Source organism: Vulpes lagopus, chromosome X (assembly GCF_018345385.1).
Source record: "Vulpes lagopus strain Blue_001 chromosome X, ASM1834538v1, whole genome shotgun sequence".
Classification (NCBI taxonomy): domain Eukaryota; kingdom Metazoa; phylum Chordata; class Mammalia; order Carnivora; family Canidae; genus Vulpes; species Vulpes lagopus.
In genome coordinates, this window is record NC_054848.1 from 56430543 (window position 1) to 56444513 (window position 13971).

Sequence of the window (13971 nt, forward strand, 5' to 3'; positions counted from 1 at the left end):
GAAGACTCTGGAAGGTGGAGGGAAGAAGGTACAACAGCAAGAGACCTCAGAACTCTAGGAATGACATGGTGGTATGTTCCCTGGATTTCTGTTTTGCTTTGTATATCTCAGAGTTGAAGCTCAAAAAGCCTGCAATCTGGAGCCACCAATGGGTGGAGACAAAACCAAAACCAAAACCAAATAGCCTGTGCCTCTAACCAAAGGACCAGAAAAGGAGGTAGACTAGCAAGGCAGAGAATTTAACTGCTTTACTTTAGGCAAGTATCCTAGGAAGAAAAAAATGTGGCCCCGTCTTCAACCCCATCTGGGGATGGGGAAAGGCTGAAAGGGGAAAGGCTGAAAACATGGACTTAAACCCTTGCTAAGCTGTAGCTAGGCAACCCAAACCTCCCTATGGGGGTGGTGTCAGACAAGACTGAGTGGGGAACTGGGATAGACCTCCCAGACGGAAAATCAGCAAGGATATAGAAGAACTCAGCAACACCTTCACCCAACAGGATCTAATGTGACATTTATAGAGCACTCCATCCAACAACAGAATAATACCCATTCCTTTCAAGTGCCCATGGAACACAGACTATGTTAGACCACATCCTGTGTTATAAAACAAACCTCGACAAATTAAGCAATGAAAATAAAACAGAATGTATTCTGTAACCATGATGGAATACAACTAGAAATTAATGACAGAGAGATTGCAGGAAAATGTCTAAACACTTGAAAACTAAACAGCACAGTTCCAAATAACTCACGGGTCAGAGATGAATTCTCAAGAGAAATTTTAAAAATACACTGACCTGAATGAAAATGAACATACATCACAGCAAAATGTGTGGAATGCAACTAAAGCAGTGTTCATTAAAGGGAAATCTATAGCACCAAATGCTTATACTAGAAAAGAGAAAAGTCTCAAATCAGTAACCTAATTTCCTACCTTAAGAACTAGGAACAAATGAGCGACAGCTTCTCATGATGGCAGACCCAAGAGATAAGGCGCTCTTCAGGACTACCTCAAGAAGCTGCTGGAGCAGAAGGAGATCGATGGCCATCTCAAGGAGTTAAGGGAACAATTAAAAGAACTTACTAAGCAGTATGAAAAGTCTGAAAATGATCTGAAGGCCCTACAAAGTGTTGGGCAGGTTGTGGTGAAGTACTTAAGCAACTAACTGCAGAAAAATTCATTGTTAAAGCTACAAATGGACCAAGATATGTTGTGGGTTGTCATCGACAGCTTGATAAAAGTAAGCTGAAGCCAGGAACAAGAATTGCTTTGGATATGACTACACTATCATGAGATATTTGCCAAGAGAAGTGGATCCATTGGTCTACAACATGTCTCATGAGGCCCCTGGGAATGTTTCTTATTCTGAAATTGGAGGACTATCAGAACAGATTCAGGAATTAAGAGAGGTGATGGAATTACCTCTTACAAACCCAGAATTATTCCAGCGTGTAGGAATAATACCTCCAAAAGGCTGCTTGTTATATGGACCACCAGGTACAGGAAAAACACTCTTGGCTTAAGCTGTTGCTAGGCAGCTAGACTGCAATTTCTTAAAGGTTGTATCTAGTTCTATTGTAGACAAGTACATTGGTGAAAGTGTTTGTTTGATCAGAGAAATGTTTAATTATGCCAGGGATCACCAACCATGCATTATTTTATGGATGAAATAGATGCTATTGGTGGTCGTCGGTTTTCTGAGGGTACTTCAGTTGATAGAGAGATTTACAGAACTTTAATGGAGTTACTGAATAAAATGGATGGGTTTGATACTATACATAGAGTTAAAATGATCATGGCTACAAACAGACCAGATACACTGGATCCTGCTTTGCTTTGTCCAGGAAGATTAGATAGAAAAATACATATTGATCTACCAAACAAACAAGCAAGATTAGATATATTGAAAATCCATGCAGGTCCCATTGCAAAGCATGGTGAAAAAGATTATGAAGCAATTGTGAAGCTTTCAGATGGCTTTAGTGGAGCAGACCTGAGAAATATTTGTACTGAAGCAGGTATGTTTGCAATTCATGCTGACGTTGTAGTACAGGAAGACTTCATGAAAGCAGTCAGAAAAGTGGCTGATTCTAAGAAGCTAGAGTCTAAATTGGACTACAAACCTGTGTAATTTACTGGGAGGTTTTTGATGGTTGCATGACAGATACTGGCTTAATGTAAAAATAAAGTTAAGGAAAATAATGTATGTATTGGCAATGATCTCATTAAAAACTTATGAATAAAAATAAGTATGGGGCAGCCCCAGTGGCTCAGCGGTTTCGCGCCGCCTTCAGCCCAGGGCCTGATCCTGGAGACCTGGGATCGAGTCCCACATCGGGCTCCTTGCGTGAAGCCTACTTCTCTCCCTGCCTGTATCTCTGCCTCTCTCTCTCTCTCACTCATGAATAATGAATAAAATCTTTAAAAAAATAAGTATGAATAACATTGTAAAAATTAGTAATTCAATAATTCTACTTTTAAGATTGATAAAGAAGAAATTTGTATGTTTGTTAATGTTGCATTTATTGCAGCAAAAGTTATGAGTATGTTGAAGCTTTTCGTATTTGCTGTGTAAGTATTTTGTAAAACATTGAAGGTAGTTGAAATAGTACAAGAGAGCATTTCTTATGACTTACTTTTTATATCATTTGTTTTCCTCATCCTAAAAAGTTGAATAAAATGTTTGATTCAGTTCTAAAAAAGACAAGAACTAGGAACAAAAGAGCCAAACAGAGCCAAAGCAAACAGAAGACAGGAAATTAAAATAAGAGGAGAAATCAATAAAATTGAAAACAGGAATAACAATTAGAGAAAATCAATGAAACAAAGATCTGGGGCTTTGAAAAGATCAGTGAAATCTACAAACTCTGGTAACACAAAGAAAAAAGAGAGAAAACACAAGTTTCTAATATCAGGAACCAAACGAATATCACTGCAGAACCTTCAAAAATCAAAAGGATAGTAAGGAAATAGAATAACTCTATACATTCTGAGAATTTTGATGAAACCAACAAGTCCTTGAAAGACATGAACTCCCAACATTCACTCGATAGGAAATAGATGATTTGAATAACCCTATAACTATTAAGAAAATTGAATTCATAATTTTAAACCCCCCCAAAAGAATTTCCAGTTTCACTGGAGAATTCTACAAAATGTTAATACCAATCGTAGGCAATCTCTTCCAGAGAATAGGAGAGGAGAAAAAGCTTCCCAACTTATTTTATGAAATTACTGTTATCTTTTTTTTTTTTTTTTTTTTGGAGAGCGAGAGCGTGATGGGGGAGGAGAGAGGTGCAGAGGGAGAGGGATAGGGAGAGAGAATCTTAAGCAGGTTCATGCTCAGGATGGAGCCTGACGCAGGGATTGATCCCATGATCCTGAGATCATGACCTGTGCTGAAATCAAGAGTTGGACTCTTAAGTGATTGAGCCACCCAGGCATCCCACCCCTGAAACTACTATTATCTTGATGCCAAAACCAGATGACAGTCACACACACAAAAAGAAAACTATAGACCAATATCCCTCATGAATAAAGAAGCAAAACTTCTCAACACGACAACAGCAAAAGAATTTAGTAATATGTAAGAAGTGGGGTCCATTCCAGGGATGCAAGACAGTTTCAATATCTCAAAATAAATCAATGTAATCCACCATATTAACAGGCTAAAGAACAATTACATAATTATGTCAGCGCAGAAAAAAAGCACTGAACAAAATCCAGCACCCATTATGATTAAAAAAAAACAAGAGTCTTTCAGAAATGGGAAAAGACAGGAATATCCTCAATGTGAAAAAGAACATCTATTAAAAAAACTTATAGATAACACTAAACTTAATGGTGAAAGACTGAATGCTTTCCTCCTCAGATGAGGAACAAGGCAAGGATGTACTAAAAAGAAAACCACGGGCCCCTAATGACTTAGGCTAAGTCACCAAACCAGAGCTTAATATGTAACCTAACTGTACTTTCAAGCTCCCCAAGAAATGTAGTCTTAACCAATCAGTCAGGAATTTTCTGATCAGCACTAATGGGGTAATTTTCTCACTGGGTTCTCCATTCCACAAAGGAAGATGAGGTAATCCATTTAATAAGAGTCCTTGCCCTTCCCCTCCTAAGGTACAGTGAATTTGCCCAAAACAATATTTTCCTTTCTTTTGATAGTAACTTCTTGTCCTATGCTCCTTCCTTCCTATAAAAACCTTCCATTTTGTGCAACTCCTCAAAGTTCCCCTCTATTTGCTAGGTGGGATGCTGCATGATTCATGGATCACCTGAGAAAGCCAATTTGATTTTCAAATGTACTGAGTTGATTTTTTTTTTTCTGTAACAGATGTCTGCCTTCACTATTCTAATTCAACATCATGCTGGAAGGTCTAGCCAGTATAATCAGGTAAGAAAAGGAAATGAAAGGCATGCAAATTGAAGAGGAAGAAATAAAACTATCCCTGTTTGGAGATGACATGGTGTTGTATGAACAAAATCCCAAGGAGTTACAAAACAATTCCTAGCACTAATAAGCAAGTTCAGGGAGGTTGTGAGATACAAAATAAGCATAGACAAATAAATTGTATTTCTATACACTAGCAATGAACAAATGGATGCCAAAATTAAAAATACAATACCATTTACAATTTCTCAAAATACTGAAGTGCAAATATAACAAGACGTGTAGGGCTTGTGTGCTACAAAAAACTACAAAATGCTTGTGAAAAAAAGTTCAAGGAAGATCTAAATAAATTGAGAAATGTAGGTTGTTCATGGATTAGAAGACTAGACATAGTAAAGATGGCAATCCTATCTCAAACTTCTATACAGATTTAGTGAAATTCCTATCAAAATTTCAGGAGGGTATTTTAGACACAGACAAGGTCATTCTAAAATTTATATAGAAAATCAATGGAGCTAGAACAGCCAACCAATTTTGCAAAAGAAGGAGAAAATGAGAGGCATCGCTCTACCCAATTTCAAAACTTATTATGTAGTTACGATAATAAAGACTGTATGGTCCTGGTCAGGGGATAGATACATAGCTCAATGGAGCAGAGTAGAGAACCCAGAAACATACCTCCACAAATATGCCCAACTCACTCTCAACAAAGTAGCAAAAGTAACTCAATGGAAGAAAGATGGCCTTTTCAAATAGTGCTGGAGCTACTGTACATAGGCAAAACATTGAACCTTGACCTGTGTAGTGAGTTGAATAGTAGACTTCAAAAGATATGTCCACATCCTTATCCCTGGAACCTATAAATGTTATCTTATTTGGAAAATGAGTATTTGCTGATGTCATTAAGTCCAGTCCAGGATCTTGAGATGAGAAGATTATTTTGGATTATTCTAGTGGGCCCTAAATCCAATGACAAATATTCTTATGAAATAGACACAGAGAAGTTGACATGAAGATGGAGGCAGAGGTTGGAGCGATGTGGCTAGGAGATAAGGAAGCCAAGGATTGTTGGCAGAAGCTGGAAGAGGCAAGGAAGGATTTTCTCCTAGAGCCTCCAAAGAGAGCATGGCCCTACTGACACTTTGCTTTTAGACTTCTAGCCTCCACAACCATGAGCGAATAAATTTGCCTTGTTTTAAGCTATCGAGTTTATGGGACTTTGTCATGGTAGTCTTGGGAAACTAATGTAACTTGTTCAATACCTTAAAAAAAAATCAACTTAAGGGGCCTGGGTGGCACAGTTGGTTAGGCTTCTGCCTTTTCATTTCAAGCTCAGGTCATGATCTCAGGGTTGTGAGATCAATCCAGCCCTGTGTCAGGCTCTGCACCAGACATGGAGCCTGCTTAAGATTCTCTCCCTCCTTCTCCTTCAGCCCCACTACCCACACGTGCTTGTGCACCTGTGTGTGTGTGTGTGTGTGCACACACTCTCTCTCTTGCTCTCTAAAAAAAATCAACTTAAAACGCCTCACAGGGCAGCCCTGGTGGCTCAGTGGTTTAGCGCCACCTTCAGCCAGGGGCATGATCCTGGAGACCCGGGATCGAGTCCCACATCGGGCTCCCTGCATGGAGCCTGCTTCTCCTTCTGCCTGTGTCTCTGTCTCTCTCTCCCTGTGTTTCTCATGAATAAATAAATAAAATCTTAAAAAAAAAACGCCTCACAAACTAACCTTATTGTGGTGATCATTTTGCAATACATATGTGTATCAGATCACCACATTATATACCTTAAACTTACACAACATCATATATCAAATATATCTCAATAAAACTGGAAAATGCATCAGAAATTTAAATGTTAGATGGAAAACTACATTTTTAGAAAAAGAAAATGATTGGAATCTATGGCTAGGTCTTCTTTTTATTTATTTATTTTTTTATTGGAGTTCAATTTGCCAACATAGGGCTAGGTCTTCTACCTAACAATCAAAACATGACATGAACAGTCAATTCACTGAAAAGGATATATAGATGGCAAGTAAGCACCTGAAATGTTCAGTCACTTGCCATCAGGGACATCCAAGTTAAAACCACAATAAGATATCACCATACACCTATCAGAATGGCTAAGATTTAAAAAAAAAAAGTGATCACACCAAATTCTGGTGAAGATGCCAAGAAACTGGATCCCTCATACATTGCTGATAGGAATGTAAAATGATATGGCCATTTTGTAAAATGGTTTGGCAAATTACTTTAAAAACTACACTTGCAACTACCATGTGACTCCACACTTGCATTTTTGGACATTTCTTCCAGAGAAATGAAAACTGTCCACATAAAAACTTGCCTTATGACTATTCATAGAAGCTTTATTTATAGTAGCCAAGAAATTAGCAACAGTCCAGATGTCCTTCAATGGGTAAACGGATAAACTACGCATAGTATATCCAAGCCATGGAAAACTACTCAGCAATAGAAAGGTAGAGAATGTTGATACACATAGCAACCTGGATGAATCTCCAGATAATTCAGCTGCCTAAAGAAAGCAAACAATCCCTAAAGGTTATATACTGTATGATTCTATTTACACAACATCATCAAAATGACCTAATTTTAGAAATGGAGAACAGATTAGTGGCTGTCAGAGGTTAAGCAGGAGGTGGGGCTGGGAGGAAAGTGAGTGTAGCTCTGAAAGGGGACCTTAAAGGATCCTTGTGATGATGGAAATCTTTTGTATCTTTTTAAAAAATCATTTATTTATTTATTTATTTATTTATTTATTTATTTATTTATTCATGAGAGACACACACAGAGAGGCAGAGACATAGGCAGAGGGAGAAGCAGACTCCCTGCAGGGAGCCCAATGTGGGACTCGATTCCAGGACCCCGGGATCACAACTTAAGCCAAAGGCAGACACTTAACCACTGAGCCACCCAGGCACCCTGGAAATCTGTATCTTGACTGTACCAATGTTGTCATCCTGCTTGCTATATTGCACTACAGATATGTAGGCGGTCACCATTGAGGAAAACTTGGGTGAAGGGTATATGGGAAATCTCTGTATTATTTCTTAACCTGCATGTGAATCTTCAATTATCTCACAATTTAATTTAAAAAGAATGTATTAGATCCATGTGTCCTAACATGGCAAGATATATTGCTAAGTGAAAAAAAGTAAGTTACCAATCAGTATCTATGGTTTACTAGCATTTACCTTTGATATCCACACACAATCACACTCTGTATACATAGAAAAAGATTTGGAAGAGGGAACTCTACACTGATAACAGTGGTTTCCTCTGGAGAACAGAATTGGGGGATGGAAGAGGATTTTTAACTATAGCTGGATTGCTTTGTTGTTCTTTTTTTCACAATCAGAATATATTCATATGCTACCTGTATAGTGAAAACATTATCCTGGACACAGCTACAGTGTTCTTGGAATCCAAACCGGTTTTGCATGTGCTGAAACGACCCGTCCTGCCTTCACTACCAGTGTGGCCAGACTGCCCAGCTTACGACTCCTGGCCCTTGAGCCTCAAGGAAGTGGCTCCTGAGCTTACCTGGCTTGGAAACAGGCTCACCCCTACTACCTTTGAAGTATGGAGATACCAACCGGAAGGGCCAATGTGCCCGCAACCATGAATCTACCCACTGCTGTTGACAATTTAAAAAACACACAAAACCCAGCCTATGCTAATCAATCCAACAATGGTTTCCATAAGGTTCAGGTCAACAAACTGTCATGCAAGTGTCAGCCCTGGGGGTAGCAAATACCACCCTACCCTGTGACCTAAAAACATGGCAGCAATTGAGCCTCTTTGGAAGAAACTGAGAGCAGCAGGCATGAGCAACAATTGGATACCTACACCCAGCTGTGTCTGGCTGAGAGCAGACTCACAGCAGGATTCACCATATATTTATGGAGCACCTTCTATGTACCAGGTGGTATTCTAGACACTGATACTTAGCAGTGAATAAAACAAAGTCCCTGCCCTCAAGGGGCTCTTATTCCAGTGAGAGAGCAGATGGTAAGCAAGAAAAATAAATTAGATGTTAGGTGGTATTAAGTGCCATGAAAAAAAAAGAACATAGCATGGAAGGATATAAGGTGTTGGGTGCTGAGGGTTGAAATTTTAGACATGGTGGCCAGAGAAGGCCTCATTGAGAAGGTAATGTTTTGGTGGAGATTTCAAGGAAGTAAGAGAGCCATCTGCAAAAGTATCCAGTGGTTCTGGATACCTTCCATTTCCTCCACCAGATTTTCTCCACCCTTCTCCACCCAGCTTTGTGCCCTGGTAGGCTGACCTGTATGGACTGCTTCAACAGGTTCCCTTTCCCTCTGGCTTCGGGTTAGGTTTGACCAATGGGAGGCACCTGCAAGGAGATCAGAAAGAAAAAGAAGTTGAGATTTTTCATCAGCTCCCTCTGTGCAGGTTCATCATGGGTTGGCCACATCCCTCTACCAACGACAGCTCCTTTCAGGTGGCCTTCTCCATACAGCACCCTTTTCCTAGTACCCAAAACCACTCTCTCCCAGGATCCTGATGGACACTCTGGGAAAAAACATTCTAGGCAGAAGGAAAAACAAGTACAAAGCACAAACGTGCCTGGAAGGTTTAAAGAATGATCAGGAGACAAGTATGGCTGGAATGGAGGAGGTGACAGAGAAATTTGTTGAAGATAATGGCAAGGACATAGGGTGGGGGGCAGATTGTGAGGCTCTTCCAGGCTACCATAAAGACTTTAGCTTTTACTATGAGTGAGATGGGGAGCAGTTGGAGGATGCTGAGCAAAAGATTGACATATTCAAACTATGCTTTAATAGTATCACTTTAGGAGACTGGTGACAGGCAGACAGGATGATGGCTTATATTAGGATGGTAGCACTGGTAGCAATGGTAGCAATGGAGGTGGTGAGAAGTGCTTGGATTTCAAATAAATTTTGAAGGTGGTGCAGAGGGATCCTTTTCAGTAAAGTGACCAGAGCAAAAGCCCAAACTCAAGAACAGAGACTTGTTACCCTGCTTATCATTGTGCGTCACCAAAAATTCTGTTATTCATCAATGAGATTTCAGACATAGACCCTGCACACAGCATAATGATTCCCTACCACTTATGTGGGACACAAAACTCTAGGCCGAAGGCCAAGCCCAGAGGTCTCCAGACTGTCCCTGACTCCAGAAAACTATTGCCATGGATTTTCTAACCAACCTACCCCACAACTCTGTAGGGGTCATACTGGGTGCCATTTTGCCCCTGATCTGCTCCAATCACTCTACCTCCATCTGCCCCTCTGCGAGCTGACCTAGCTATGTCACATCAGAATTCTGGGAAACACTGTCCACACCACCTGTCCTCTGCTCACCATCACTCACAGACTGTCAGCAGACAGATCACATTCATCATGAACTGAGCAGACAGGGATAGGCTCCAGGGGCAGTCAGAACACAGTGTGGCCAACATCTCAAAGGTACCACAGTTGTGATAAGGAATTTTACATGTGTCCGGGGAAAGCAGTCAATCATCAACTATAGGCAGATCATTGTGGGGAGAGGAGGAAGAAAACAGAAAACTTGGCCCCATGGGCCAAAAGCCCCCCGGCCTGAAGCACCTCCTAGGAACAAAAGCACCCTGGTATCTTTGGGTGCATAGTGTTGATTCCCAGGATAAGGCCTGTTGCTTCATATTAGTGAACCCCCAGCAAAGGCACCCAGCTGGAAACTAGAGAACAGCACATGATTCTGAAAGCTCATTCCAGAGCCAGGAAAAACTGGTGGTATTTTGTTTATGTTCAAAGAAATCAATCCAAAGAGATCATCCCCATGGCCAAAGTCAGCAAGACTGGGGAGCAAACAGCTGCCAACTGGGGAAGGGACAACCTGCACTGGAATCCTGGATCTAAGACTTTCAAGCTGTGTTCCCTCGGGTAAAATTTTTACCTCTCCTAGGACCTCAATTTTCTAATCTGTAAAATAGGGGAATGACACCCACCTCAGAGCTGTTTTGGGGATAAAAATGAGTGTGTAAAGTGTGTCTGGCATGGCCTGTGGGATACTAGCTGCTTGCAACATACTGGTTTTCTTCTCATGCCCACTTTTCTTTGGCAAATTCTAGGTCCGTGGTGCGGGGCAACTACATGGTTCCAGTGGCCCCCTGGTCCCTTCAGAAGAGCTCTCTGAGGAATTCTCCAGTTCTTTCATGCCGATGCTGTTTTCTGATCTTTACTAAATGGGCATCCTGGGCAGCTAGCATTTGATCCAAGCAGGACATGGTTCCATGCACAGCTTGGCACCGAAGGCACTAATGCCTCTTAATTAACTGTACATTCAGCTGACCTGCCTAAAACAGCTGCTTTCATTTGCGGAATCCCAAATATTTCTTATGCCATTCCAGGTTATGTGAATCCCTTATAGATGCAAGTTGTTAATGCAGACCTTTGCTTCCCTGTCTCCTTTTTCATCCTCTCAGTCTCTCCTGCTTACTCCATGCTGCTCTGTCTGCCTGGCCTTGGCCTTAGCTATTCATCTTTTTCCTTTGCTCCCCTAGCTCTTTCATTAACCCTCATTCAAAGACAGTGTTTATGAGGAGAGAGCCCGTAAAAGTGGCTTAAGGTAGAGCCATGGTTAGGCCTGGAGGAAACCATTCCACTTCCTCCTTGGCCTGTCATACCAGTCATCCCCAGGTCTGCTTTCCCAATCATTCACAGTGAGCTGGGTAAGGTTACAAAGCCAAATAAGACATGACTGCTGCCCTCAGAGAACTCCTAATCTAGTGGCAGAGACAGACAGCCCCACAGTATATGAAGAAGTATGGAGAGAATGCAGAGGTGGGAAAGCATCTGCTTGCCTCTGAGGGGACAGGGCAAGCTTCACCAAGAGGGGAGACCTGGACTGCTCTTGAAGCCTGGGTGTTTTCTTCCAAATGGAGGAGGTCAAAAAGCATCCCAGGGGTAAAGGTGGCATGGAGATGAGAAGGGCAGTGTGTGTTTGGGGCTCTGTGTGGCCGACGGTAAGATCTAGCAGATGAGCAACAATGAGCCCGGGAAGGAGCATCTGGAGCTGGCTTGCCAAGAGGGTGCCAGGGTGATGGGATGCCACTCTGCAGGGGGTTAGGATGCAAGGCCAGAGACATTGGACCTGGTGACTGTTGGGAAGGCACATGATGAACACTGTGTTTTAAGAAGACAATTCTGGAAGGCAGAGACCAGAAGAATGGAGGCCAGGTAAGAGGCTTCTGCAATGGTCCTGGTCCCGGCACTGTCTGGGACCCTGAACTGGGGTATTGGCCATGGCAATGGAAATGAGGGGGCCAAGAAGAGATACCAGTAGGCCCTACTTCCCTGGCTCTGGCCTTTATCCTGGATTCGATCTTTACCTTTCCCCAGTACCTTCTCCTTTGACCATCTTAATGGATCCTGAGGCTCTACTCCAACTTCCACCTCAATGTAGATTTATCCCCAATCCAGTATCTTGAGATCTGACCTGTCATCTGGCCCTGGGACCAGATTCTGGCTGCTCTCTGGACGTTTCCAAGGAACCCAACTCATCAGCATGTTTAAAACTGCCAGCATGGTGCCTGCACTTCAGCTGTAACCCAGCTTGGGAGTACCATGCACCTCAGCTAAGTTCCGGGCTTCAGGGGCCTAACTCACCAACTGAAGAAGCATTCTATATCTTTGTAGGGCAAACATGGTTTCCCAGTTCTAAGCCACCAATTTATATGTGGCCTTAGAGGACTCAGCACGTTCATACCTTGGGGATGACCTTCCCTCACTTGCTCAGGATCCAGTTCCCGAGCAGTAGCCTTTAACCAGAGGTGGGTCCTTCCAACCCCTGGAAGTATTTGGAAATGTTTAGGGACATTTAAGGTAGTCACAGTGACTCCAGGGTACCGGTGGCATTTAGGGCCAGGAATTGGGATGTGAAATATTCTGCAATGACCCAGGAGTGCCCCACACTGCAAAGACTGGTCTTATTCCAAGTGCTAAGAGTAATCTCACTGAGAAACACTGTGACCAAACTCAACAAGAGCGGGGACTGTGTCTGTTTTGTTCTTTCTCTGTTCCCAGCATGTAGCAGAGTGCACGGTGCATGAGGGTGTGCAGTGTTTGTTAAATTAATAAATTGACTCACCCCTTCATACAACCAACACCTACCAAGGGCTACTGTTGATGCTGGGGACAGAAAGACGAACAAGACCTCGGCAGTGCCTTTGCACCTTGGCTGGCCTCCACTGAGTAGGGTACAAAAGATCTCGAGATGGGAGGCCAAAAGTTAAGAATGCCTCATCTTCCATAACCCACCACAGGGCTCCTTCCTAGTAAGGGGAATGAATTACCAGTTAAATGCTGAATTGAAAATTCACTCATTCCTTTAGGCAACACTTGAGTAGCATGTGAACCTTCCTAAAACATTTTCAAGATATCCTGCTGGAGCTGGGCTGGGAGGAGAGGAGGGCTTGGGCGGGAGCTGGAAGCAGGGTTGAGGCCTGAGGGGTTCCTGCCGAGCTCAGGGCCAGAGCAGACAGGCCCAATCAGACAGTCTCTTGGGACTCCGAGGCGGGTGTTGGGGGGGGGAGGTTCTGGTGCAATTGGAAATATGTGCCACGTGGCCTGAATTGCAGGGGCCGGCCTCAGGCTCCCACATCCCCAAACACTTCCAGATGGATTTATTTATAACTCCCCAACCAGAGGCAGCTCTCAGCTTCTTTTCCTCATTCTCCTCCCCACTCCTAGAGCAAGCCTTTGCTGCCCCTTTCCACTCTGGAAACCAGCAGGAGATGGGGAATGTGCAGTACTGCTCAGCCACAGCAGCAGCCTGGGCTCCTGGTCACCGCCTGTCCCCTAGGTGGCAACAGCAGCTCACTGTATGGGGGTGCCAACAGAGTGGTCATACATACTCCTGCCCACCTGGTCATCTGGATTCTCTCAGGCCAGCCCTAAATGGGTAGTACGAGCTGGGCGCATTCACTCTGGCAAGTTTCCGTTCTAGATCAGCCTCTGCTTCTTGTCATACCCATGTCTGCTCATCCTTTGTCTCCGGGAAATTTTGGGCTCCCTCCTCTCCACCTTCTCCCACAGGATACTTTTTCTCACTGTTCAGGCTGCCAGAAGCTTTGGACTCTGACATTTTTCAAATCCGGAAACTGAAGCTCAGAGAGGTTGAGTAACTAGCCCAAGGTTGCACAGCATGTTACACAGCAGAGCCAGAAATATAAAGCCCTGAGCTCTGTCCCTGACACTAGTGCTTTCTAAACCTAGAGTTTCCCCCATGTATGAAGTGGAGTTAATGCTTGGCAGGTGGTCTGGTGAAAAGTGTCAGCTCTGGAACTGCTCTCTGTGGAGCACACATTGGTTCTGCCATTTACCAGCTGGATGACCTCTGATGAGTCACTCTTCTGCTCCTGTAATTCAATTTCTTTATCTTTCCTTTAAGGATTAAGGAGATAATGGATTTAAATGGCTTAGCACAGCGTCTGTCCCATAGTAAACTCACAACAAATAATAACCAATTTGATAGTTCATTGCTTGGTTGCATCATTATAGAGCTCACAGCTCCCATCTCTTGAAAT

General features: G+C 42.7%; 1 protein-coding gene and 1 pseudogene across 1 annotated transcript in view; one reads left to right on the forward strand and one right to left on the reverse strand.

The window, feature by feature from the left end:
* The window catches only part of NHSL2 (NHS like 2), a 248815-nt gene that overhangs the window by 143743 nt on the left and 91101 nt on the right, over window positions 1-13971 (reverse strand). Inside the window, exon 2 of the mRNA XM_041740532.1 lies at window positions 8707-8775. Coding sequence (XP_041596466.1) covers window positions 8707-8775 — 69 coding nt within the window. The remainder of the gene's footprint in view (window positions 1-8706; window positions 8776-13971) is intronic.
* Window positions 964-2255, forward strand: LOC121482731 (annotated as a pseudogene).